The following is a 25,992-nucleotide window of genomic DNA, read 5'->3' as shown; positions in this document are numbered from 1 at the left end:
CATGTGTGAAGCCCTGGATTTGATTCCCCAGCACCAAGTAAATAAATAAAATTGGTTTTATAACAGGAACACTAGTAGGGATTTCCTATATGTCATCTTATTAAATTATTTAGGCAATTTTGTGAACAGAACATCTTCCAGTATGCCCTGAAAGAAATCCTAAGTCATTTCCAAATATATAATATTAGTTTGTAGATTATTTTAGTTAGCATGTATGGGGAGAGGTGCTGGGGAGCCAATTCAGGGCCTAATCTGTGTTAGTTAAGTGCTTTACCACCAAGCTACAACTCCAGCCCCATTTTAATTACCATTTTTAGACTTTTTCATATTTGTTTCTAGAAAGAAAAAAAATTGGTGGTGATTCCCCCCCCCCCCCAACATTACAGAATATTTCTAACATGTTTTAATTAGAGAAGTTCTAAAACTTGGGCAGTGAGTAACATGCATCAGTAAATATCATCTGCTTTTCTGTTCCTTAATGTTAAAAACAAAAGGAAAAGACTAAGTTCATGGTCTGTGAACCCAGATGTCTCACTGCCATACCAGTCATCTTGAAGAAATAGCTCTGCCAAAATTATCTTGCCCCTTATTCAATAAAGCATTTTAGTTATTGTGTTTTAGCAACTGTGTTGCTAGGCACTGTAGGTGCAGAGATAAGAGAGTACCTACTTTCACAGGGAGCTCACAGTGACAACATCTGAACAAATAACTGCAATGCATTGTGAATGATAAGAGCAAAGTATGCTGTAGAAATAATAACAAATACTTAGCCCAGTGTGTATGGTAAGTACGTGTATTTTGGATGTGTGATACAACTGGGACCAAAGGAGAGAATGAACCTTTCAAAGAGGTAATATCTAAGCTAATTCTTGAAGGACACTATTTGAAATTACCTAAGTAAAAGAGGGGAGAGTGTGAAGGATATCCTAGGTGAGGGAGGAACATATATGAAATTCAGCATAAAGGAATATGACACAATCAAAAAAATTGCTAGTATATTGCCTTGATTGGATTGAGGAGTGTAACAGTCCTGGGTGTAGGTTCCTGGAAGATGAAGCTGAAATAGGGGCTTGGTTACTGAGGATTTTTTTAAGAGCATGATAGAAAACAGGATATTGTCCTAAATGTGATATAGGCATTTAAAGACCTAAGAACTGGTTCTGTAGAACTGTAATACTATACAAGAAAAAAATATTTTGTGCCCAGAACCTGGGAAAAGCTAAGTCCTCTCCTGGGCATAATTAATGATGTAGTTTTTAATATGGTATATAATGAACACAACTGGAGAAATGAACATATGGCCTCAGCCTCATGAGCATCATGAACTAGCCAACTGTTTTAACCCACAGTTAACTACAGAGCATCTAGTTACACAACACTTTCATAAAACACAATACACAAAATTGCAATGCTTTAATTATAATAATACTATATAGCTTATAGGGAGTTTGAATTAGAACCTGACATGTATATTATAGTGAAACATTTGAAATCTTTTTTGATCAAAAAGTAATGTGATAAGGATAGGGATTAGAAATTCATTTGGCGAGAAGTCATGCTGAACCCAGTTGTGGAAATTCTTGATGCTATTCCTGGAATAAATAGAAGTTTAATGATAAATGTTAAGATTTTAAATTGAGGTAGAGTAAATGCAATTGTTATAAAATTTATAAACTTTTTCTATATTAGAAAGAATTTAGTTTGGTATATATGGAGTGAAATTTCAGAAATTATGATATTTGACACATACTTGTCTTTTCATGTATGTAAAAATTTTTAAACCCTAAGAGCCATTCCAATCCACACCACACCAGTACTCCAGTCTTTCTCCTCTTGAGTTCTTTTGTCCAGCCAGATCCTTGGCAGCTACCAAAAAAATGAGATACTGCAGGGATTATTTCAGATTATCAGAAAAATAAACCAAGCAGAGATAGGGTTTCAAGGCATGGTACAAAAATAATCTGATCCTTGTTTTCTGATAAGCATTTAAAGGTGCAAAAAGAAAAATAATTTTAAAAAATCTGGAGACTTCCACTGCAACTCTACCATCAGAGTTTGCCAGTGATATTTCTTTATACCATGACCTACTACAGACATTTGAGTATCGTTTGGTTTAACAGGTCTCGATGGTCAAGTGTTGAGCTTCCTCCACTCTCCTCAGTCATCTGGAGAAATTTATCTTGCTCTGAGCAGTATTCAAAGATAATAGCTGTTTATCTTACCTGTGAGTCAGAGCTCTATAATTAAATAGGTGATGTGCTGCTTTCAAAATGTAGAGGCCAAACAAGCCTATTGTCTCCTTTGTGGGAGACAGACATGGATAATAAACCCTCTTTGATTTTGAGAGGAATATTCCATCGCTTCCTTGGGTCCTCAGGAACTTTATTGAGATGGCAAGCTCTCCCCCAGCCTTCTCATCAGATTTGGTTCTCAGTTTCACCTCAAATGACATCTTACCCCAAGGTACTTCATCCTTCAGCTCTTCTACTCTTGTTAGCCTAAACCTGTTATTATCCAATAGTGTGGAAGTTTGCAGCCAAGGACACAATAGACTGTGGCATAGAAAGAATACTTTTGTTTCCCTGATGCAGGACAATAGATATATTGCCAAGTGAAAACAGTCTCTTAATTTCTGTTCTCTCTGGAATGTTACAAAGGAAAATTCACTTGCTCTCTTAAAGCTGCATCTCAAAATACCAAGGCCATCTTAATTTACTCAATTAGGATACTCCATCTGGAGTGGTAACTGCAATTGAAGTCATCTTCTAAGTTTATGATAATGTGCCATTGTTTTTCAACGCTTTTAGCTTTTGCTTTGGCCAAACTAGTGAAGGCATTTACCAAGCCTGTAATTCTCAAGTGTCTGCTTTTCCTTTGGGACACCTTGTTGCTGAAGAAAGGAAGCTTTGCTGATTTCTACCTGTCCCTTCCTAAATCACATAGCCATTGCTTAGTAATCCAGTTTGGAATCCACTGATTACTAAAAGTATACATTCTAGTTATAAACTCAAGAATTGGAAAAATAATAGCAAGCTGGTTTGTTGGATTTATTCTTAGTTATGTGATGTTCTGACACTATTATATGTGGGATTGCTTTTAAATTTTACTAATTGCTCATTTCAATTCAGTTAATTTTTAAAATATTGATCTCATATCCTGTGACCTTGCTGAATTTACTAACTCTAATAGATTATCTCTAAATTATTTTTGTTTTTTTACATCACAATTGTCATCTGAGAGTAATGACAGTTTTATTTATTTATTTCCAATTGTTTTACATCTTTTTTTTTTTTCTCACCTTATTGCACTGGCTAGGACCTCCAGTACATTGTTGAATAGAAGTGGTGATAACAGGCATCCTTGTCTGATTCCCGATCTCAGAGGTAAAACTTTCAACATTTCATCATTAAATATGATGTGTACTGTAGGACTTTCATAGATACCTTTTAGGAGATAAAAAAATTACCTTCTATTTTTAGTGTGCACAGAGATTTTAGCACAAATTGGCAATGAATTTCATCAAATGCTTTTTAAAAAGCCATTACAATTATCATATTACTTTTTACCTTTATTCTTCCATTGCAATGAATTAGGTTTATTATATTTTGAATGTTAAATCCATGTGGAATAACCCCATACTCTTAGTATAAACCCAATTTTGTTGTGATACAGTCCCCCATTTATACAACGCTGGGTTTGGTTTACCAACATTGTATATAGAGTTTTTGTATCTGTGTTAACAAGAGGAATTTTCTTTTTTTCTTTTTCTTTTTTTTTTTTTTTTTTTTTGCCTCTCAAGATACTTTATCAAGTCCTGGTGTCAAGGTTATGCTAGCCTTCTGAAATAATTTAAGAAATTGTCTCACTTTTAAACATCACCTGAAATATTTTATGTAAGATTGATGGAGTTTTGCTTTCCTAAAGTGATAAATTCACCAATGGAGCCATCTGGGCCTGGAATTTTCTTTTTGAGGAGGTTTTCAATTATAGATTCAATTTTTATAATAAAATTTAAGTTGCATAATTTTCCTGGGTCCATTTTGATAGGTCTTGGAATTTATTCTATGCAGGTATTTATTCTGTTTTGTGAAAGTATGCCCTTCATTGCATCTTATTAGGTACGGCAGAATTTTGAATTTTCCCTTCTCATAAGGTTCACTTTTCTTTCTTCATTAAGGTAGCATCTATCAGACTTTTTCACTGTAAAGTTTCCCTTTGTAATTAATAAGTATTTTATGGGAAGTTACTTTGTAATTATGGATGTATCTTGTTCCTCAAAATCCTTCAGTTTTGTCTGGAGTTGAGGCTCAGTGGTAGAGTGCTTGCCTAGCATGTGGGAGGCACTGGGGTCAATTCTGAGCACCACATTAAAAAAAAAATAAAATAAACATATTGTGTCCATCTACAGCTAATTTTTCTTTAAATCCTTCAGTTTACTCAAATGTAGCCACACAGACTCTTTTCTTCAATGAGTTATATACTACTATAGTTACTTATTTTAAAGCTCAAATTGTTAGTGGAATTTGCTAAGAGTGGGAGGTTGGGGGAAAATACTCCTCTAAGTTGGCTTGTTCTTTTGACATGTCCTCAACATTGCTTAAACATGACCTTGCTTTCAACACAACCATTTTTTCTCATCTCATATTATACCTTCCTGGGCGTAGATCTGGATTAGCCATTTCTTCAAGGAATCCTGGTTCCTTATAGTGGAAAATAGATTCAGAAGCCAAGATCTGAGTCTAGGTATGCTCATCACTACTGAGGTGGTGGTGTCTCAAATCTCAGTGGATGAAGCTAGGGTATTTGTATATGGGTGCTTATGTAAGTATACTCACATACATATACATTATACTATACTATATTTATATGAATAGTGTGTTATCTCTAATTTTAATCCAACATCACAGAGCTGGATCTAGTTTTTTCCCTTTCCATATTTCTAATACCCTTCTCTAACAGTGAGAGACCTGGCCACCATTAACCTTAATATATAACTTACCTGAACAGTCTGTATACATGCCCTCCCATCTGTCTGCTTGCATTCCTTTTATGTTCTGATATCCCATGCAGCTTTTCTCACTTATGGGTATCCTCATGACCCTCAGAGGATGGGCTCTGACCCCTAGGGCAGTTTCCCCACATTGGATGCCCTCATTGCTTATATAAGCTCTGACTCCCCAATTGAGTTCAACAGCGTGGACCAAGACTCCTCCTTTTCCATGCATAGTTGCCTTCCTTACCCCCTTTGGGCTCTGTTTTAGTCAGCCTTGTTATCACTATGATCAAAAGATCTGATAAAAACAATGTAGAGGAGGAAAAGTTTATTTGGCTCACAGCTTCAGAGGTCTCAATCAATAGATGGATGACTCCATTGCTCTGAACCAGAGGTAAAGCAGAACATCATGGTGGAAGGGTGTGATAGAGGAAAGCAACTCAGAACATGGTACCAGAAAGCAGAGAGAAAAAGCTCTGCTTACCAGAGACAAAATATATACTCCAAAGGCACACCCCTAGTGACCTACCTCCTCCAGCCACACTCTCCTTACCTGTGACTACCACCCAGTTAATCCGTTCAACTGAATCAATGGTTAGGTTAAGGTTCTCATAGCCCAATCATTTTAAAACTGGAGTTTTGGGATGAAACTAGATTCCCTGCTTCTGCTGGCAGATAGGGTTTATGCAGGCTGTAGGCCTCACCAGTGTTCTTCTGGATTGTTGTCTGGCAAATGTGAAGAATAAAATCCAGGACAATAACAAAAGAGAAGAGTTAACAAAATAGGATTTGAGAAGAGAGAGAACTCCCTTGATGCACGTGGGATCTGATAGTATTACAGGGCTGAGGCCTTCCAGGAAACTGAGGGAGCACGAAGACCACTCCTCCTTGATACCCCATTGCCAGTGATCAAGTCAGAAACATTTCAGACTTGTCACTCAGAGCAACAGACATGAGTTTGTTGAAGGGATAGGAAAAGGGGAAAGGGGACACTCTCAAGGGAAAGTGTGGGTCCTTTCAGAGGAAAAGGACAGCATGCCTTTCCAATACTCCAGTTTATTGGGGATTTCAAAGAAGTTTCCAGAAAGTCCCACCCAGGCCTATGTCTTGACTTTTGACTGACAATAGGATAACATTGGACTTTCAAGTTTCCACTACCATGACAACCCTAGATCACCTTGGCCCACACTGACCAGTTCTAATTTTCCTGTTCTTAACCATACTTTCTTACAGGTTTTGTGGTTAGAAGGAATGATCCTCATCTCTCTGAGTTTTGGGATCTGGTCTGTGAAAAGGGTCCCAAAAGTCTCTTCCTTCAGAGTAACTTGGGTTCCTTTTATCAACACTGTTTCCCACCTGCATTTCCCTTGAAGATAACAGGTAGTTTGCTGAGAAATGTGACATGTCCTGTCCACTTAAGCCAGGCAGGCTGCAGGTAAATTACTTCTTGGAAAAGAAAGCATGTGGGCCTCAGTACGGTGGGCCCATTTTATAGAATTATTCTCTTAACTTCATATTCTATTCATACCACTCACATCTGTCTCAATTTCCCCTCTAAATTGTCTTGCATTTTCTAACCCATGAACTTTTGGGTAACTCTTCATATCTAAACCATAACAGGCCTGACTCTTCAGACTATCCTTATACATGTACACCCTCCTATGCTGCTCAGGCTTTGGTTTCCTATGCCAGGCTGCCCTTCTGTGCGGATGGACACATTACCCTTCTATGCTCTACTACCTTTCACCATGTACCTTTCTGCATGGAAACCCTTCTCACCCTAACTGGACATTCAGGACACAATACCAGGAACCTGGCTCCATGGTTCTAGTCTTTCACAGATGATGACTCCATTTCCTTCAGTCTGGACAGACTTTTCATTTAGTCTAGGCTCTGTTGCCCCAGGCCAGGCTACGTTCCTTGGGAAACTGCCTTATCCTGTTAAGATTCTGAATCCCCTTACTGGACTTTTTCACCCTGCCTGGGCTCTAACACACTGTGTAGGGCTACCTCCATTGTCCTCTCTTCCTTCTTGAGTTCTGACACCTCACTTGAAGCTACTCCCTGAAATGAAGGCCCTTCTCATCGCTTTTGGGTTCTGACACTGCATGCTGGCTACCTTGCTTCCTGTATGGCCATGGACACACTTCTTATGTGGCTTGGGCCCCAGAATAGCACAGTGTACCTCCCACACAGATAGGCATCTGTCTCCCTTTTCCCCCTTGGGCTTTGACATACTTCTCTGTACCTCTGGCTTCTCCTGCCACCACCATTGAAGACCCCTGCTTTCCTCTGTCCTACTCAATAGCATTAGAATTACATTTCAAAGGAGGGAAAACCCAGTATCTTTTGAATGTCTATAGGATTTGAAATGATGTCTTAATACTATTCCTGACATTAGTAACTTATTTCATCTTTTTCTTTCTGACTACATTCTTCAACCAGTTTATCAATTTTAGTTGTTTTTTTTTTTTTCAATTAATTGCATGTTAGTGTGCTGATACTTTCTAATTTATGCATATTTTTAATTTATTTTTCTGCTCTTCATTATTTTGTAGACCCTATTTGGGTTTTAATTTGATGATTTTTTTTTTTAAAAATGTCCTCAATTAGATGCGTAGGTCATCATTGTTTATCGAATTCCCCCCTCAATATATTCACTTGAAATTTTCTCCTAAGCATGGCTTTAGCCACATCCCACATGTATTTATGAGGATTATTTTAAACTCTCTCTTCATTATATAAGTTAATTTTAATTATTATTCCTTTTGATTCATGAGTTATTTAAAGTATTTTTAATTTCTAATTATTTTTGTCTAGTTTTTTATAAACTAATATTTTTGTTTCTGATTTCTAGTTTAATTCCACAACAGTCAGATAACAACCTCTTTGTGCTTCTAATTTTGTAAAATGTGTTGATCCTTAATTTATTACCCAGCTTGTAATAAATTTTGGCAAATTTTCACAGGTACTTTGAAAAGTGAATTCTGCAGTTGTGAATATTCACCATTTTTTAGAACTGTGGTTCTCTCCACTATCTTAAAACATAAGGTTAAGAGCTATTGGTCATATTCTGCATATGCATGCATACTGTTTTTTCTAGGTTAAGAAAATATTTCAACTTATTCTGCTATGCAGTTTGCAGAGGATAAATTAAAATTCTTTGACATATCCAGATTGAACCCTTTTATGGACTTATCATTTCCATTAAATAAGGGTATAAAATTAGGTAGTAAAGCAAAACCTAAAGTAATGAGAGAACATCATAATTTTGGTGTTTGATAGTCCCAGTAGAAAGATCTTCCTAAGGTTTATGTTTACTGTGTAATTTAATAATATGTTACTGTATAAACAACTGTTGGAAACTTTCTCTAGTGTCAATTAAATTTAAGCCACATCTTAGTTATCACACTATGTAGACAACCAGGAAATAGTTGTCATTTAGAATATGAAGAGATAATTGCAAAACTTAAAAAGGAAAATTCTTATGACTATATATTTCAGTGAAATTTGAATTCCATATACATTAGCATATTCTTTGCTTTGGAAAGTAAAATATAAAGCAAAGATAAAAGAAGAAAAGTGATACATTATTGTTTTCAATGAAAATGTGGTGTGGCCAAAATAAACTTTTTAAATTTTTTTTTAATTATAGTTGGACACAATATCTTTATTTTATTTATTTATTTTTATATGGTGCTGAGGGTCAAACCCAGGGCCTCGCACATGCTAGGCGAGCGCTCTACGCTGAGCCACAACCCCAGCCCCCAAAATAAACTTTTTATTCTGGTTACAAATTTAACATAATATTGTTTTCTCCAAATTTAAAAGATAGTAGTGATGTCTACTCATTGATCCTAGTTAGCATATTCACATATCACAAACTTATTTTGTGTAATTTGTGCCTTGATCTCTGAATCAAGAGTTATACTAAATCTAAACAAGAGCCAGATGACAGGAACTTAGTTGTGAAAATATGCTCTAGTTGATTGGCAACTTAGCAGGAATCTAATAAAAAGTAATAGAAAGAAGGAATACCATTATTACCACAAAGAAATTATACCATGCTGGTAAGAGCAAAAGGAAAGTTAGGGAATAATTATTATAGAACAGTTGTTGGGGGTAGGAAAGCCACAGAGAGAAAAAGTATTTTGATTAAGATTAAAAACTGAGATCATATGATCAAATTGAGGGATAAGGAAGACAAGGACTGGATCATATTTGTTTTCTAGCCAATATCCTCTCTGTCTTCTTCCTTCCTTGACCTCCCATTGTTCTGTTATCTACTCTTTTACATATATATGATTAGGTACCTTAATCCATCCCTACCTTTAAATTTTTGATGGCATCTGATTAATTTAAACCAATTATAGTAATCCTATTTCTCCTACCAGTGATGGGTTTAGGAATAGGCATGTGATCCACTTCTGTCCAGGGTGATCTATGAGGCAATATGCTGAGACTTCTGGGAAAGATCATCTCTCTTCTCAGAACAAAGGTAAAGGACACAGATATTATTACCCTATATACATGGATGATTACACTCCTGGAGTGACTCTGCACCATGTACAGCCAGAGGAATGAGAAATTGTGCTTCATTTGTGTACACTATGTCAAAATATATTCTATTGTAAAATTAAATTTAAAAAAAAAATGGTACACTGACTCCTAGAACCACTAAATTGTGGAATTTTAATTAACTTCTGTTACAGTAAGTATTTAGATATGGCCATTTAATTTAATTTATGGCTGATTAAGCATTTTTAAAGGAGAGGAGGATATTGGTTTAATGATTTATAAGTTCTATCACTTGATATTGTATTTAGAAACAATAGAAACTCCAACTCTCAAGTTGCTTGTTTCGTTTTGTTTTTTAACAAATAGGGATTTATTTGTCTCACCCATAAAAGTTTAGAGCTATTCATGATGTTTCAGATAGATACTTCAACTCTTTTTTTTTTTTTTTTGCTTTTCCATCCTTATTTTCATTCTCATGCTAGTTACTTCATGGGCACTAGGCAATTACTGCATCCTCAGGCAGGTGAAAAGGGAGAGGAAAAGGGGGTGCCCATAGAGTTTGACTTCTTTTATCAGGAAAACAAAAGCTTTTCTGGAATTCTGATTCGGAAATCTTCTGCTTAGATCTCCAGCCTAGTTGGATTGCTGCTCAGGAGAGGTCAACTGTGTGATAGGGTTCAGTCAGCCCACCATGCACATGTTCACACCATACCTACTGCATGTGAATGGATGGATTAATCCACATAAATTGTTGATAGCCACTTGTCTCTAATATTCTGGAATTGGTTTTTTTGGCTGCTGCTTTTAATGTGTTTAATATATCTTCTTGAATTTAGCTTCAACTATATTAACTCAGCCATCCTTTTTTAAAGTTAGCAGCACAATTCACAATAGCTAGACTGTGGAACCAACCCAGATGCCCTTCAATAGATGAATGGATAAAAAAAAAATGTGGCATTTATACGCAATGGAGTATTACGCAGCACTAAAAAATGACAAAATCATGGAATTTGCAGGGAAATGGATGGCATTAGAGCAGATTATGCTAAGTGAAGCTAGCCAATCCCTAAAAAACAAATGCCAAATGTCTTCTTTGATATAATGAGAGCAACTAAGAACGGAGCAGGGAGGAAGAGCAGGAGGAAAATATTAACATTAAACAGAGACATGAGGTGGGAGGGAAAGGGAGAGAAAAGGGAAATTGCATGGAAATGGAAGGAGACCCTCATTGTTATACAAAATTACATATAAGAGGTTGTGAGGGGAATGGGAAAAAAAAACAAGGAGAGAAATGAATTACAGTGGATGGGGCAGAGAGAGAAGATGGGAGGGGAGGGGACATTTAGTTTTCTTTTTCAAATTTAGGACTTTTGAACAAATATATAAGTTTTTGCTAAATTAATACAAATTAATATTTTTCATTTGAGCCAGGCATTATGGTAATTTTTAAATGAGGTTTTTAGTTTTTATGTAAAGTTGATCTTAGGAAAAACACAGGAACTGTATTGAATATTGAAGTTGAACTCCATAACATTCTTTTGTAAGGGTCCCATTTGTAGAAGGAGATGCATAGTCCATTAAATAAAAATGAGCATCCCCAGCACTGAAAACGAAGAAAAAAAAAGAAAGTGTTTAAATTCAACATTAAGTATTGCATTCAGGTTTATCTGTACAGACTCAGCAGTTTTTAAATTGTGTACTGGACTCTGTCCTTATCCCTTTCCCTCTTCCACCTCCAGCCTTCTTCACAGATAGGTTTATTCTTAATCATTGAAGTAAAAATTTAAATAATCTTTTAAGAGTGAAAAACACTGGTTCAAATTATTACTAGAATTGGAGATAACTCATGTAGACCAGGAGGAACCACGCTTTAGGAGGGCTATAGACTCAAGGAATGGGGACATGTAATGGAGAAAAGACAGCAGAACTGTAAATTTTTGCTGTGTGGTGGAGATTAACAAACAGAGTTTGGATCTGATTCATAGGGCACATCATTTTAGGATTCTAGATCCAGAATAGATGTGAAAACAAAGTCCTGACCCTGCTGAATCAAAAGCAGGTTTAAGTTCTTCTCAATGACTAAAAAAATAAAAATAAAAAACTAAAAAAAATGAAGGTTTTATGTTTGTTTAGCCTACCATGTTTTTATTGCTTTGGCTAAGAGGCCACAAATCACAGGGAAAAGACAAAGTATGTATGCTGCTGGGTTGTTTTGAGAGAGTGAACCAAATTAAAAAACCTATTTAACAAAAACTTATTTTTATGGTGTATAACAGGGCCTCTCTAAGTTTATGATTTATTTTTTCTGATCTTTGCAGGAAGAGAGGAGTGGAAACAAGATTATTTTGTTTCTGCACCTCAACTAGGGAAGAAAGACACTGATTTAGTAAATCTAATAGTTACATTTCTGCAAAATTTTTAATCCTGCATTTTTAAGCTATTTACAATTACTGTAGACCGTACTGCATTTTGAGGCTAATTGGAAACAGTGACCAGATTCTTAATCATTATCAGGAAACTGCATTCAGAGAATGAGAAGAACACCGCCGCTGGATGAATTGCAACCACCACCATATCAGGATGACAGTGGTTCTCCCCATCTCTCATGTACACCTTCAGAAATTGGGGATGGTAAATGTGAATTTTCCCACTGCAGCAACAGTCCACGATGCTCATATAACAAGTGCCCAAGTGAAGGAAGCACAGGTCATGAAATAGAAAGTTTTCATAATAAAGGATATGAAGAAGATGTTCCAAGTGACAGCACCGCAGTCCTGAGCCCTGAAGTAAGTGAAGCACATACAAGTTTAAAAGTGGATGTTATTTGGAAGATAATAATCTTGTGCTTTTCTTTTTGGTAAGGAGAATGGGATTCATCACAGTCTTATCCCTTTGTAGTTTATGGTACCAGTTTCCATTCTTAAGCTAGTCTTTACCAACAAACTGACCAGGGCTGTCTCAACTTGTCTTCAGCTCCCTCTGCAACCAAAGGAAAATGGATAGTTCAAGATAGGGAGTGGTGGTGGTTGTTAAACACTTTATATAAAATATTCTGGAATTATTTACCTTTTTATTTCATCTCAAGGTTACAGTTTATGTTTATTAGGATTTTTTATTATTATTTATTAATGTTTTATAAGTCTTTTGAAATCACTTTATTGTATTTTCATTTATAGAATATGAAAGGGATAATGGATAATGATGGTCAGCCTTACTAATGCAATTTGAATTCAAAGTATCATGTATCCAGAGTGGTTAGTTGGTTAAATTTAAGTCACTTTTTTTGTAACAAAAATGTGAAAATAACAGAAAAAGTAATTTTTGCTATTTCAAAGTATTGCCATTAGATTTGTTAAAAACTAGAACAGTAAGGTGTTTTCATAAGGTAGTATTTATTTTTAGGATTTACTTTTTTTGATAGTTTTAGAGTGTAAACTTACAACTTTTGTTCCTGAAAGCATACGGTATGTTTGTGTCCCTACTAGGTAAATTTTCTGCTTTGTTGTCAAAATTAAATAAGGAAGGTAGTTTCCCAACACAGAATAATTAAGTTGTAGATAGAATTTCTTTAATTTGGGAGTATTTTTTTATAATTTTAAGAAGCACTTTGCTAATATTTTTTAATATTTCTGATGTTATAATATATCTGACCTAGAAGAAAATTCTATATTGATATTTTAAATTTAATGTATTAGTGTTTTATGATTTTCCACAAGGAATATTTGTGTTCTATCACATAAACAAAGTTAAGATTGCTGCTTTGTGACTTTTCAAACTGTATACACAGCAAGCTAACAGTGAAGCCTAGATTCTAAAATTAATAATAGTAACAACTATCACAGGTGTCCTGGGAATTTTGCTGTGAACTTTACATAGTCAGCTCATTTAGCTCTACCAAGCATATCCTCAGAAGTTATATTTCTGTTTCACCAATGAAACAGTAAGACTGAGAGAGTTAAGCAATTTGCCCAAGTACATGCAGCTCTTAACTAGTGGAACTATAATTCAAACCCACGTGTGTCTGACCACAAAAATGATGCTCTTAACAACTGTTATTATATTGCCATTCTTAATCTAAATTGTTGTGTGTGAAATTACTTGAATGTAGTGGTATCCTCTAACATACCACGAGGCAAGTTATCACAGGGGACTCAGACCAAATTAAGATGCTTAAGTTACATGTGTATGCACACTTGTGTATGCATGTGTTTAAATCTATTTCAGATACAAAGCAAGAAGTAAGAGGATTATGGTAAGGTACGTTGACACACTTACCTATGTCATTATAGGATATCAGTAGGTATAGGTAGCAAGGCCACATCATGGTTTATACAGTGCCCATATATCCTGTTCCACTGTCTTTGTTCCATCAACATTCCTATTTATCGTATGGTAACAAAGACCAGAGTAGAGATTTAAATAAGGGTATCAAGACCCAGCAGTACACACTTGCTTTAGAAGCAAGTACACCTGGCCACCACTGGACCTTGCCAGTGAGCCTACTACAGGGATACAGATTTTTATCTGCATTTCCTAAGTAGAAACATGGGAGACAAAGCTCTTATCTCAGAGACAACATGTTCATGACTTGGGTTTTCCATCATTTTCTATAGGTAACAGTCATTTGTTTCATCATATTTTCTATTTAATTCATCTGTCTTTGGTATGTTATTAATTACTACAGTTACTAATTACTCTTTTGGTATATTATTAATTTCTACAGTTATTAGTTACGGTTTTAATATATCATGAATTCTGTCTTATCTCACAAGTTGCTTTCCTTACACATTATCTATAGTTAACGCCTATATTTTTACCCATATTTTAGAAGCTGCTGACTTGCTATCTTTGTTAACACTTACTTTTGAGTTTCCTCTACTTGGTTTTATGTCTTTTATAGTATCACAGAATATAATCAAACAATTTAGCAAAACTACATTGCATAAGTACTTTGATATAGAACATTAATAACCTATGCAAGTATAGGATATAATGTTAATATAAAAATTTTATTTTTCAAATTTATTGTAACCCTATAATTGATAATATGTGTCAATTAGAAAAGTCTTTCCTCGTGGTTTAATCCAGGCTGCAGGTGTCTTAGATACATGATTGAACTAAAAGAGGGGAAGAGGGCACAGAAGAAATCTGTGGAAAGTAGTTTATAAACTCTATTGAGTTTATGCAACTCTGTTGCTAGCTAAATTTTTCTAAAACTTTGATCCAGGCACCTTGAAAGGGAATGATTGTTTGCTAGTTTCCTGTTTGAAGAGTGCAAATAGTAGTTTTTATCTGTTAAGGTCATACCCTTTAAATTGTGGGTTTCACATTCTTTTTTTAAATTTTTAAAATTTGTTCTAATTAGTTATAGGGTTTCACATTCTTAACATTGGAATGCTCAGGGAAGACATAGAAAAAAAATGTTCTTTTGAGTAAATGAAAGAAGGAAGACTGTGGGGCATTAGTGTTCATTGTAAGCACTGAACACATGCTTAGAAAATTTAAGAAAATTATAAAATTGGTCCAATGAAAATTATTTAAGATTTATTAGAATCCCCACAGGGACAAAGTGACATAGTTAAGGTAAAAAACCTGGCTTTGACATTGTTGATAACTATATGAAATTCCCAAATGTATTCCAGACAATTAGACTGGCAGGAATTTGAGACAACTATTGGTTATAATTTCTTTTAATGTCATAATTAGTATGTATAGTTTCCAGTATTCAACTTTTAAAATGTGTATTCTTCATTTTCAACAATAGGTAATATTGGAAAATAATATACTGTTTTTAATTTTAGTTAACAATTGAAGTAATATGGTCTGAAATTTGGAGGATACTTAGCTGCAAAAATATTTGAGGCCTTTTTATACTTCCATATTTCACATTTCCTTTGGTTTTTAAATCAAAGTAGGTTTATGTTCTTTCATAGATGGGGAATTGTATAACAAGTTCTAAAAATGGAAACATTTTTCAATAGCATTATACTTTATTTATGTGCACTTACTCTGCAGTTTAATATTGAGTTGCTGGTTGTGTTCTTTATAGTGTGAAGGTTAAAATTTAGTAGTATCTCACTAAAGGAACAGAAATAACAATAAAATATATTTAAAATTTTTAATTGTAAAACATATGTCCAACTTTCTCAAAATGGTAATGATGTGCAGTACATTCTAAATGTGTCTTTATTTAATAAGTGTTTTAGTTTAACTTACCATTTCTAACATTCTGGCACTGTATGGTAGATTTTGATTGTAGCTGGCTGCTAATTATACTTTTTCTTTGAGGGCAAATTAAAATTGTTTTCCCATCATCCTCATAAAGAAATATCAGGCATTTATGTGCTAGATTAAATAATAGAGTTAAAAATTGAAAACATTTTAATTTGCTTTTCCTAGGATATGTCAGCTCAAGGATCGTCTTCACAGCTTCCTAAACCTTTTGATCCTGAGCCAGAAGCTAAATATGGCACACTGGATGTGACTTTTGACTATGACTCACAAGAACAGAAGCTTTTGGTAACAGTGACAGCTGTCACAGATATCCCAACATATAACAGGACAGGTGGCAACTCATGGCAAGTACACCTTGTTCTTCTACCTATAAAGAAACAGAGAGCAAAAACCAGCATCCAGAGAGGACCATGCCCTGTCTTCACAGAAACATTCAAATTTAATCATGTTGAATCTGAGATGATTGGAAATTATGCAGTTCGGTTTAGACTTTATGGTGTACATCGCATGAAAAAAGAAAAGATTGTGGGGGAAAAGATTTTTTATTTAACAAAATTGAATCTTCAAGGGAAAATGTCATTACCTGTGATACTGGAACCTTCTTACAATCATTCTGTAAGTATCTCATCATATGACCTCAATACAATGTATGTTAATGGAATATAATATATATAATTTTTTAAAATCTATAATCAAGCAATAAGTTTGTCACAATATTGTTTGTATAGTAATCATACCTTTATACAAATTTCTAGGCCTTGGATAGGTAGGTATAATTTTTTTTCTTTTCTATTAAATTTCCTTTTGAAGATGATAAGGTATAGGTTCTTTCTTGAAGTTCTGAAGAATGAGACCCATGGACAATTCAGGGTGAGAGTAAAGTAACAGAATTTATTTTTGAAACAGAAAAGAAGTGAAGCTCCCAGAGAGAGGGGTTCCAATTGGTATGCCCCAGAGTTGCTGCCGTCTAGGGGTTTATATGGTATTGCTAGAGGTGACCTTTAAAGCTATTGCTATGGAATTGTTGCAATCAGGGCTCTGCTCTGCCTATAATATTTCTGCTCCTGCTCTCAGTGATATATGATTTATGTATTTTATTCTATCCCCTTTCTAGCCAATGGTCTTAGATTTGTTCCTTTATTGAAAATGTATTAAATGATTATAATGTAATCTAAACTATTTATAGAATTAAATTTTTTTCCAGGTTAAAACTAGGTGATCAATTAAAATCTGTTTATCCTTCTGTCTTGTTTGCTATATTGCAGAAATTTTCTGCTCATGAGTTATTATCTTTCCAGAACTGCCATGAAATTATTTTAAAAGTTCAAAAACTATGACCTCATTGTACTTTCAATATTTTGAAGCATTTCTGGGTGAATACTTTTAACTTAAAGACTTTCAACCAGCTTTCACTTTTTTTTTTCCAGATTATTCACTTTCAAATCTCTATCCATATTTTTAACTAAATTCCCATAAAGCATTGCATGTCACAGGAGAGAAGTGTCTGCACTATTTGTTTAAACCAAGGGGACACATTATGCCACATAGTTATTTCGATTATGAGAAAATCTGTTATATGTGCTATAAGTGTAAATTGTGATTTATATTTATACCTGTTATATTTAACAAAAAGCATTTTTGCAGTATCTATTTCAGGATAGATTTAAATTTTAAAATAAGGTATTATATTTTAGCATTGTTTTAAGACTTTTAAACGTGTAAGCATAAGTTCAAGGTTAAGGTTTCATTGCATTTATATCAGGTAGTATTTGATTTTGTGGGACTTTCATTCATAGTCAGACTATACCATTTAACTAGATATTTCAACATCTGTAAAAATAAAAAGATGGTGGTAAACGTGTGTGTGTGTGTGTGTACATATATATCCCCATGTGTGTTTACAAGGTAAGAAGATTTATTGATAGAATTAATAGCTTACTATCACATCAAATTTTAAGAATTACTTTTTTTGGGAGAATGTCTTTTTAAATGACACTAGCAGTTTATAACAAGAGAAATAAAAAGAAAATTCAGATAATATATTTTTGAGGAAAGTATAAATTTTCATAGAATCGAATATTCCGCAGTTATTAATGTGATTTTTAAATTTTTATTATTTGGTCTTAGTGATAACTATTTTTTCTGTGGAAAACATAATATTTTATACAAATAACTGCACTGATTTAAATTAGAAGAGAAAGACTATCATCAAGAGGTATGTATTTTATATCGCTTTATTTATTTTAAATTATCTCTCTTCTGATTCTATATTCATTATCCAAATGAATTATATTCATTATCCAAAGAAAATGAAGCTCTAAACATATGGTTTTATCTCTGGTCAAATTTCTGTATACACCTATGTTGCTTGTGTTAGGTTATAGTCATTGATTCTATAATCTTTTTTTTTTTTTTTTTTGCCAACTAATATTGTAAATTTCTTTAGAATATTTACAAGAAGAATTTAAAAAAAAGTTCTAGATAAGTAGCTTCTAATATTTAATGTTCAAATCTAAACAAAGCCATCTTCTGCTCTTAGAAAATGTTTCTTCTGCACTGACATGCTTCTCAAATTTAATACTTATAATTTTTCTTTTCTCTTGCTTTCTTCTTTCTTCACTTTCTTAAAATCTTGTTTGTTTTACAGCTACTGAAACACCATGGTTGTGAGGTTAACACTCATAAGTGTCAGTTGTCTTGTCATAAATATTAATAGAATATATGTATTTTCTGTATGTAATGTTCTCTTTGCTTAAATTTTAATATTACATGGAGGAATCTTGTCATAGTTTACCTGGGTGAGTTTGGCTCTAATTTTGTTAGATGTAAAAATGTGTGTATAAGGGTTATATTCATAATTAAATATTTATTCTAGTGGCTTTTGAATAATTACTTATTATTGCTTTTGTTACAAGAGCATTTGTCTTTTGGCAAGGGAAAGTTTTAAACCAGCCAAAGAATTCACAAATTACACTTAAAATATTTTTTAAATTTCTTGGTTTTTTTCATGGATAATGATAGAATAGAGTCCTGCATATAGTTTATCTTCACAGCTAGTTTTTGAAGAACTGATTGAATCAACACATTGAGAGAAATAGACAAATGCCACCAAAATGACTTTCTGAGAACTAAACAATGAATTTCCTTCAGGGTAAGATTAAAATTTAACATTGAGATATAGTTTAAGGTGTTCCTCTTTGATGATAAAAAATACATCAGAGAGAGAGATGTAAAGCGTAAGTTCTTACTACTAAATAGCTGTCTAAGTTTGGTAAATTACCTAATCATTTTGGGTATCAGGTTTCTCAATAGTAAAATGAGAGGATTAGAACAAATGATATCTGAGGTTCTATTCATCTCTGATGTTCTCTGGTTCTACTAATATATATCGTGAAAGGATTTAGGCAAGAACAGAATTGAATTTTAAGTACATTTTATATGCTTGATACATCACATTTTGTGGTGAGCACGTATTATTTCCTCCCTCTTTCATACCTTTTCAACAACTTTCTAATGATAGGGAAGTTCCAACTAAAGCTTTCCGTCTTCCTAAGAGCAGCTAGAAAATTCACTTTCCTAATCTTGCTCATAGGGAGAGCATGAGCTTTATGACTAGACTGTACTACTTGTGTTCATTTCTGGGAAACTTCAATATAAACTGAACAGAGAAGATACTGTGCTCATATTATGTCTCCATGAAGCTGATGGCAGAGGCACTGGAGGTGAGAGACCACAGTAACTCTAAAATAGCTTTGTTGTTGCAGAAACAATGTTAGTGCTGGGCCAGTTACAACTGTAGTAAAGAAAAGTCCTTGACACATGAGAGTCCTATAGGAACAGCAACAAAGTTCCTGTAAGACACTGGTCCTGCCATATGAGTTTAGACTTTTTATTCTTGAGAGTCTTAGCTGTTAACCTGATTTCCTGTGTGTCCCCATTCTTTTAATAAATTGCCATTCCACTTTATGAGTCGGAGTTAACTTCCAGTGTTTTCAAATAAGAACTCTGAAATAGCCATATGGTTTAATATTTACTTGCTTCTGTCATTTCTTACTCCATGCTGATAACTAGAGTGTTGGCAGTTACCCTTACTACTCTCTCATAATTTGATTTCTCTTACATATTCAACTTAGTTAGCATGGCACTCTTTCTTAGTGTATAAAACCAATTTCTTCACTTGAATTTTTAATACTGTATTACACACTCTGTAGTAGTTGCCTGGAATAGCCTTTCCTTTTCTTCTTCCCAATTTTATTTTTCACTCAATTTACTTGATTTTTTAAAAATACTATTAGGTTTATTTTATGGTTTATTAAAATAAAATCCATGATTTTTCTAATGGATATAACAGACAAACCTTTCTATACAAATAATACCTGGATAGCATTATCTATACAGAATGACTAGTTGGGATGATAGGTAAGATTCCTGCACATTGCTCCAGTTACAAAATATAAGAATTTTGATTAAATTCTTGATGTACTTCAAGTAATTCGTATAGTCTTGGTGAGTTGCTATACAGCAAAATTGATGTTTAGCAAATAAATGTGGTATGTTTCATCTTGGGATCAGATGTTTTAAATTGATAGATGAACTGCAGTTCACCTGTTAAAGTTTCCTGTAGAGAAATGATTCTCAAAGTGTGACCCTCAGCCAGCAACATCAATGTTGCCTAAGAGCTTGTTAAAAGTGCAGATTCTCAGTCCCTGTCCCATACTTACTAAAGAAAAAAGAAAAAAAAGTATATTCTTTCCCAGATCCTCCTAGTAAGAGCACAGCCCACCTAAATCTTTTTTTTTTAATTTTATATTTGTTCTACTTAGTTGTACATGACAGCAGAATGCATTTCAATTCATTGTACACAAACAGAATGCAACATTACAATTCCCTGGTTATACACGGTGTAGAGATGCACCGTTCATGCAAACATATATGTACCTAGGGTAATGTTGTCCATCTCATTCCACCATCTTTTCTATTCTCATAACCCCTCCCTACCTTCCCCTTTGTCCAATCCAAAGTTCATCCATTCTTCCCATGCCCACCTCCATTATAGATTAGCATCCACTAATCAGAGAAAACACTCGGCCTTTATTTTGGGGGGATTGAAAAAGCAATCATAAAATTCATTTGGAAAAATAAGAGATCTGGAATAGCCAAATTAATCCTTAGCAAGAAAAGTGAAGCAGGAGGCATCACAATATTTTTGCTTAGCATAATATTCTCCAACTTCATCCTTTACCTGCAAATGCCATAATTTTATTCTCTTTTAATGCTGAGTAATAGTCCATTGTGTATATATACCACAGTTTCTTTAGATGGACATCTAGGTTGGTTCCACATATTAGCTATTGTGAATTCCGATACTATAAACATTGTTGTGGCTATGTCACTATAGTATGCTGATTTTTAAGTCCTTTATGTATAGACCAAGGAGTGGGATAGCTGGGTCAAATGGTGGTTTCATTCTAAGTTTTCTGAAGCATCTCCACACTGCATTCCAAAGTAGTTGCACCAGTTTGCAGTTCCACCAGCAATGAATGAGTGTACCGTTTCCCCCACATCCTCTCCAACACTTATTATTGCTTGTATTCTTGTTAACTGCCATTCTGACTGGGATGAGATGAAATCTTAGAGTAGTTTTGATTTGCACTTCTCTAATTATTAAAGATGTTGAATATTTTTTCATGTATTTGTTGATTGCTTGTATATCTTCTTTTTTTTCCCGTTTACAACTAAAAAATATATATTTTTTTAAATTTTTATTGTTGGTTGTTCAAAACATTACATAGTTCTTGATATATCATATTTCACACTTTGATTCAAGTGGGTTATGAACTCCCATTTTTACCCCGTATACAGATTGCAGAATCACATCAGTTACACATCCATTGATTTACATATTGCCATACTAGTGTCTGTTGTATTCTGCTGCCTTTCCTATCCTCTACTATCCCCCCTCCCCTCCCCTCCCCTCCCCTCCCCTCTTCTCTCTCTACCCTGTCATTCATTTCTCCCCCTTGTATTATTTTTCCCTTTCCCCTCACTTCCTCTTGTATGTAATTTTGTATAACCCTGAGGGTCTCCTTCCATTTCCATGCAATTTCCCCTTCTCTCTCCCTTTCCCTCCCACCTCTCATCCCTGTTTAATGTTAATCTTCTTCTCCTGCTCTTCGTCCCTACTCTGTTCTTAGTTACTCTCCTTATATCAAAGAAGACATTTGGCATTTGTTTTTTAGGGATTGGCTAGCTTCACTTAGCATAATCTGCTCTAATGCCATCCATTTCCCGGCAAATTCTATGATTTTGTCATTTTTTAATGCAGAGTAAAACTCCATTGTGTATAAATGCCACATTTTTTTATCCATTCGTCTATTGAAGGGCATCTAGGTTGGTTCCACAGTCTTGCTATTGTGAATTGTGCTGCTATGAACATTGATGTAGCAGTGTCCCTGTAGCATGCTCTTTTTAGGTCTTTAGGGAATAGACCGAGAAGGGGAATAGCTGGGTCAAATGGTGGCTCCATTCCCAGCTTTCCAAGAAATCTCCATACTGCTTTCCAAATTGGCTGCACCAATTTGCAGTCCCACCAGCAATGTACAAGTGTACCCTTTTCCCCACATCCTCACCAGCACTTGTTGTTGTTTGACTTCAGAATGGCTGCCAATCTAACTGGAGTGAGATGGTATCTTAGGGTGGTTTTGATTTGCATTTCTCTGACTGCTAGAGATGGTGAGCATTTTTTCATATACTTGTTGATTGACTGTATGTCCTCCTCTGAGAAGTGTCTGTTCAGGTCCTTGGCCCATTTGTTGATTGGGTTATTTGTTATCTTATTGTCTAATTTTTTGAGTTCTTTGTATACTCTGGATATTAGGACTCTATCTGAAGTGTGAGGAGTAAAGATTTGTTTCCAGGGTGTAGGCTCCCTATTTACCTCTCTTATTGTTTCTTTTGCTGAGAAAAAACTTTTTAGTTTGAGTAAGTCCCATTTGTTGATTCTAGTTATTAACTCTTGTGCTATGGGTGTCCTATTGAGGAATTTGGAGCCCGACCCCACCGAATGTAGATCGTAGCCAACTTTTTCTTCTATCAGACGCCGTGTCTCTGATTTGATATCAAGCTCCTTGATCCATTTTGAGTTAACTTTTGTGCATGGCGAGAGAAAGGGATTCAGTTTCATTTTCTTGCATATGGATTTCCAGTTTTCCCAGCACCATTTGTTGAAGATGCTATCCTTCCTCCATTGCATGCTTTTAGCCCCTTTATCAAATATAAGATAGTTGTAGTTTTGTGGATTGGTTTCTGTGTCCTCCATTCTGTTCCATTGGTCCACCCGCCTGTTTTGGTACCAGTACCATGCTGTTTTTGTTACTATTGCTCTGTAGTATAGTTTGAAGTCTGGTATCGCTATACCGCCTGATTCACACTTCCTGCTTAGCATTGTTTTTGCTATTCTGGGTCTTTTATTTTTCCATATGAATTTCATGATTGCTTTCTCTATTTCTACAAGAAATGCTGTTGGGATTTTGATTGGCATTGCATTAAACCTATAGAGAACTTTTGGAAATATCGCCATTTTGATGATGTTAGTTCTGCCTATCCATGAACAGGGTATATTTTTCCATCTTCTAAGATCTTCTTCTATTTCTCTCTTTAGGGTTCTGTAGTTTTCATTGTATAAGTCTTTCACCTCTTTTGTTAGGTTGATTCCCAAGTATTTTATTTTTTTTGAAAATATTGTGAATGGAGTGGTTGTCCTCATTTCCATTTCAGAGGATTTGTCGCTGATATACAGGAATGCCTTTGATTTATGCGTGTTGATTTTATATCCTGCCACTTTGCTGAACTCATTTATTAGCTCTAATAGTTTCTTTGTAGAGCCTTTTGGGTCTGCTAGGTATAGAATCATGTCACCTGCAAATAGTGATAATTTAAGTTCTTCTTTTCCTATTTTGATGCCTTTAATTTCTTTCGTCTGTCTAATTGCTCTGGCCAGTGTTTCGAGAACTATGTTGAACAGAAGTGGTGAGAGAGGGCATCCCTGTCTTGTTCCAGATTTTAGAGGGAATGCCTTCAATTTTTCTCCATTCAGAATGATGCTAGCCTGAGGCTTAGCATAGATTGCTTGTACAATATTGAGGTATGTTCCTGTTATCCCTAGTTTTTCTAGAGTTTTGAACATAAAGGGATGCTGTACTTTGTCGAATGCTTTTTCCACATCTACCGAGATGATCATATGGTTCTTATTTTTAAGTCTATTGATGTGGTGAATAACATTTATTGATTTCCGTATATTGAACCAGCCTTGCATCCCAGGGATGAATCCTACTTGATCATGGTGCACAATTTGTTTGATATATTTTTGTATCCGATTCGCCAGAATTTTATTGAGGATTTTTGCATCTAGGTTCATCAGAGATATTGGTCTGTAGTTTTCTTTCTTTGAAGTGTCTTTGTCTGGTTTAGGAATCAGGGTGATGTTGGCCTCGTAGAATGAATTTGGAAGTTCTCCCTCTTTTTCTATTTCCTGAAATAGCTTGAAAAGTATTGGTATTAGTTCCTCTTTAAAGGTTTTGTAAAACTCTGCTGTATACCCATCCGGTCCTGGGCTTTTCTTAGTTGGTAGTCTTTTTATGGTTTCTTCTATTTCCTCAATTGATATTGGTCTGTTTAGGTTGTCTATATCCTCCTGACTCAATCTGGGCAGATCATATGACTTAAGAAATTTATCGATGCCTTCACTATCTTCAATTTTATTGGAGTATAAGGATTCAAAATAATTTCTGATTATCTTCTGTATTTCTGAAGTGTCTGTTGTGATATTGCCTTTTTCATCCCGTATGCTAGTAATTTGAGTTCTCTCTTTTCTTCTCTTCGTTAGCATGGCTAAGGGTCTGTCGATTTTATTTATTTTTTCAAAGAACCAACTTTTAGTTTTGTCAATTTTTTCAATTGTTTCTTTTGTTTCGATTTCATTAATTTCAGCTCTGATTTTAATTATTTCTTGCCTTCTACTTCTTTTGCTGTTGTTTTGCTCTTCTTTTTCTAGGATTTTGAGGTGAAGTATGAGATCATTTATTTGTTGGTTTTTTCTTTTTTTAAGGAATGAACTCCAAGCAATGAATTTTCCTCTTAGAACTGCTTTCAATGTGTCCCATAGATTCCGATATGTTGTGTCTGTGTTTTCATTTATCTCTAAGAATTTTTTAATTTCCTCCTTGATGTCTTCTATAACCCATTGATCATTCAGTAACCTATTGTTCATTCTCCAAGTGATGCATGATTTTTCCTTCCTTCTTTTATCGTTGATTTTCAGTTTCATTCCATTATGATCAGATAAGATGCATGGTATTATCTCTACTCCTTTATATTGTCTAAGAGTTGCCCTGTGACATAATATATGATTTGATTTTGAGAAGGATCCATGTGCTGCTGAGAAAAAAGTGTAACTGCTTGATGTTGGGTGGTATATTCTATATATGTCAATTAAGTCTAGGTTATTAATTGTGTTATTGAGTTCTATAGTTTCCTTATTCAACTTTTGTTTGGAATATCTGTCCATTGGTGAGAGAGGTGTGTTGAAGTCTCCCATGATTATTGTATGGTGGTCTATTAGACTCTTGAACTTGAGAAGAGTTTGTTTGATGAACATAGCTGCACCATTGTTTGGGGCATATATATTTATGATTGTTATGTCTTGTTGGTGTATGGTTCCCTTAAGCAGTATGTAGTGTCCCTCTTTATCCCTTTTGATTAACTTTGGCTTGAAATCTATTTTATTTGATATGAGTATGGACACTCCTGCTTGTTTCCGAAGCCCATATGAGTGATATGATTTTTCCCAACCTTTCACCTTCAGTCTATGTATGTCTTTTCCTATCAAATGCGTCTCCTGTAGGCAGCATATTGTTGGGTCTTGTTTTGTGATCCATTCTACTAGCCTGTGTCTCTTAATTGGTGAGTTTAAGCCATTAACATTTAGGGTTATTATTGAGATATGGGTTGTTCTTCCAGCCATATTTGTTTATTTATGTTACTAAACATGGTTTGTTTTCCTCTTTGATTATTTTCCCCCCTTTACTGTCCTACCTCCCACTGTTGGTTTTCATTGTTATTTTCCATTTCCTCTTCCTGTAATGTTTTGCCAAGGATGTTTAGAAGAGATGGTTTTCTAGCTGCAAATTCTTTTAACTTTTGTTTATCGTGGAAGGTTTTAATTTCATCTTCCATCCTGAAGCTTAATT

General features: G+C 34.6%; 1 protein-coding gene across 3 annotated transcripts in view; it reads left to right on the top strand.

Annotated features, from left to right (window-relative positions):
- The window catches only part of Syt14 (synaptotagmin 14), a 180,990-nt gene that overhangs the window by 87,960 nt on the left and 67,038 nt on the right, over positions 1–25,992 (top strand). For all 3 annotated transcript variants that reach the window (XM_027934771.3, XM_027934773.3, XM_071619731.1), the window contains exons 3-4: positions 12,026–12,297; positions 15,911–16,360. In XM_027934771.3, coding sequence (XP_027790572.2) covers positions 12,026–12,297; positions 15,911–16,360 — 722 coding nt within the window. The remainder of the gene's footprint in view (positions 1–12,025; positions 12,298–15,910; positions 16,361–25,992) is intronic.

The sequence above is a fragment of the Marmota flaviventris genome, chromosome 12 (assembly GCF_047511675.1).
Source record: "Marmota flaviventris isolate mMarFla1 chromosome 12, mMarFla1.hap1, whole genome shotgun sequence".
Lineage (NCBI taxonomy): Eukaryota > Metazoa > Chordata > Mammalia > Rodentia > Sciuridae > Marmota > Marmota flaviventris.
The sequence above is the reverse complement of the archived record's forward strand: the minus strand, read 5'-3'. Positions and strand labels throughout refer to the sequence as shown.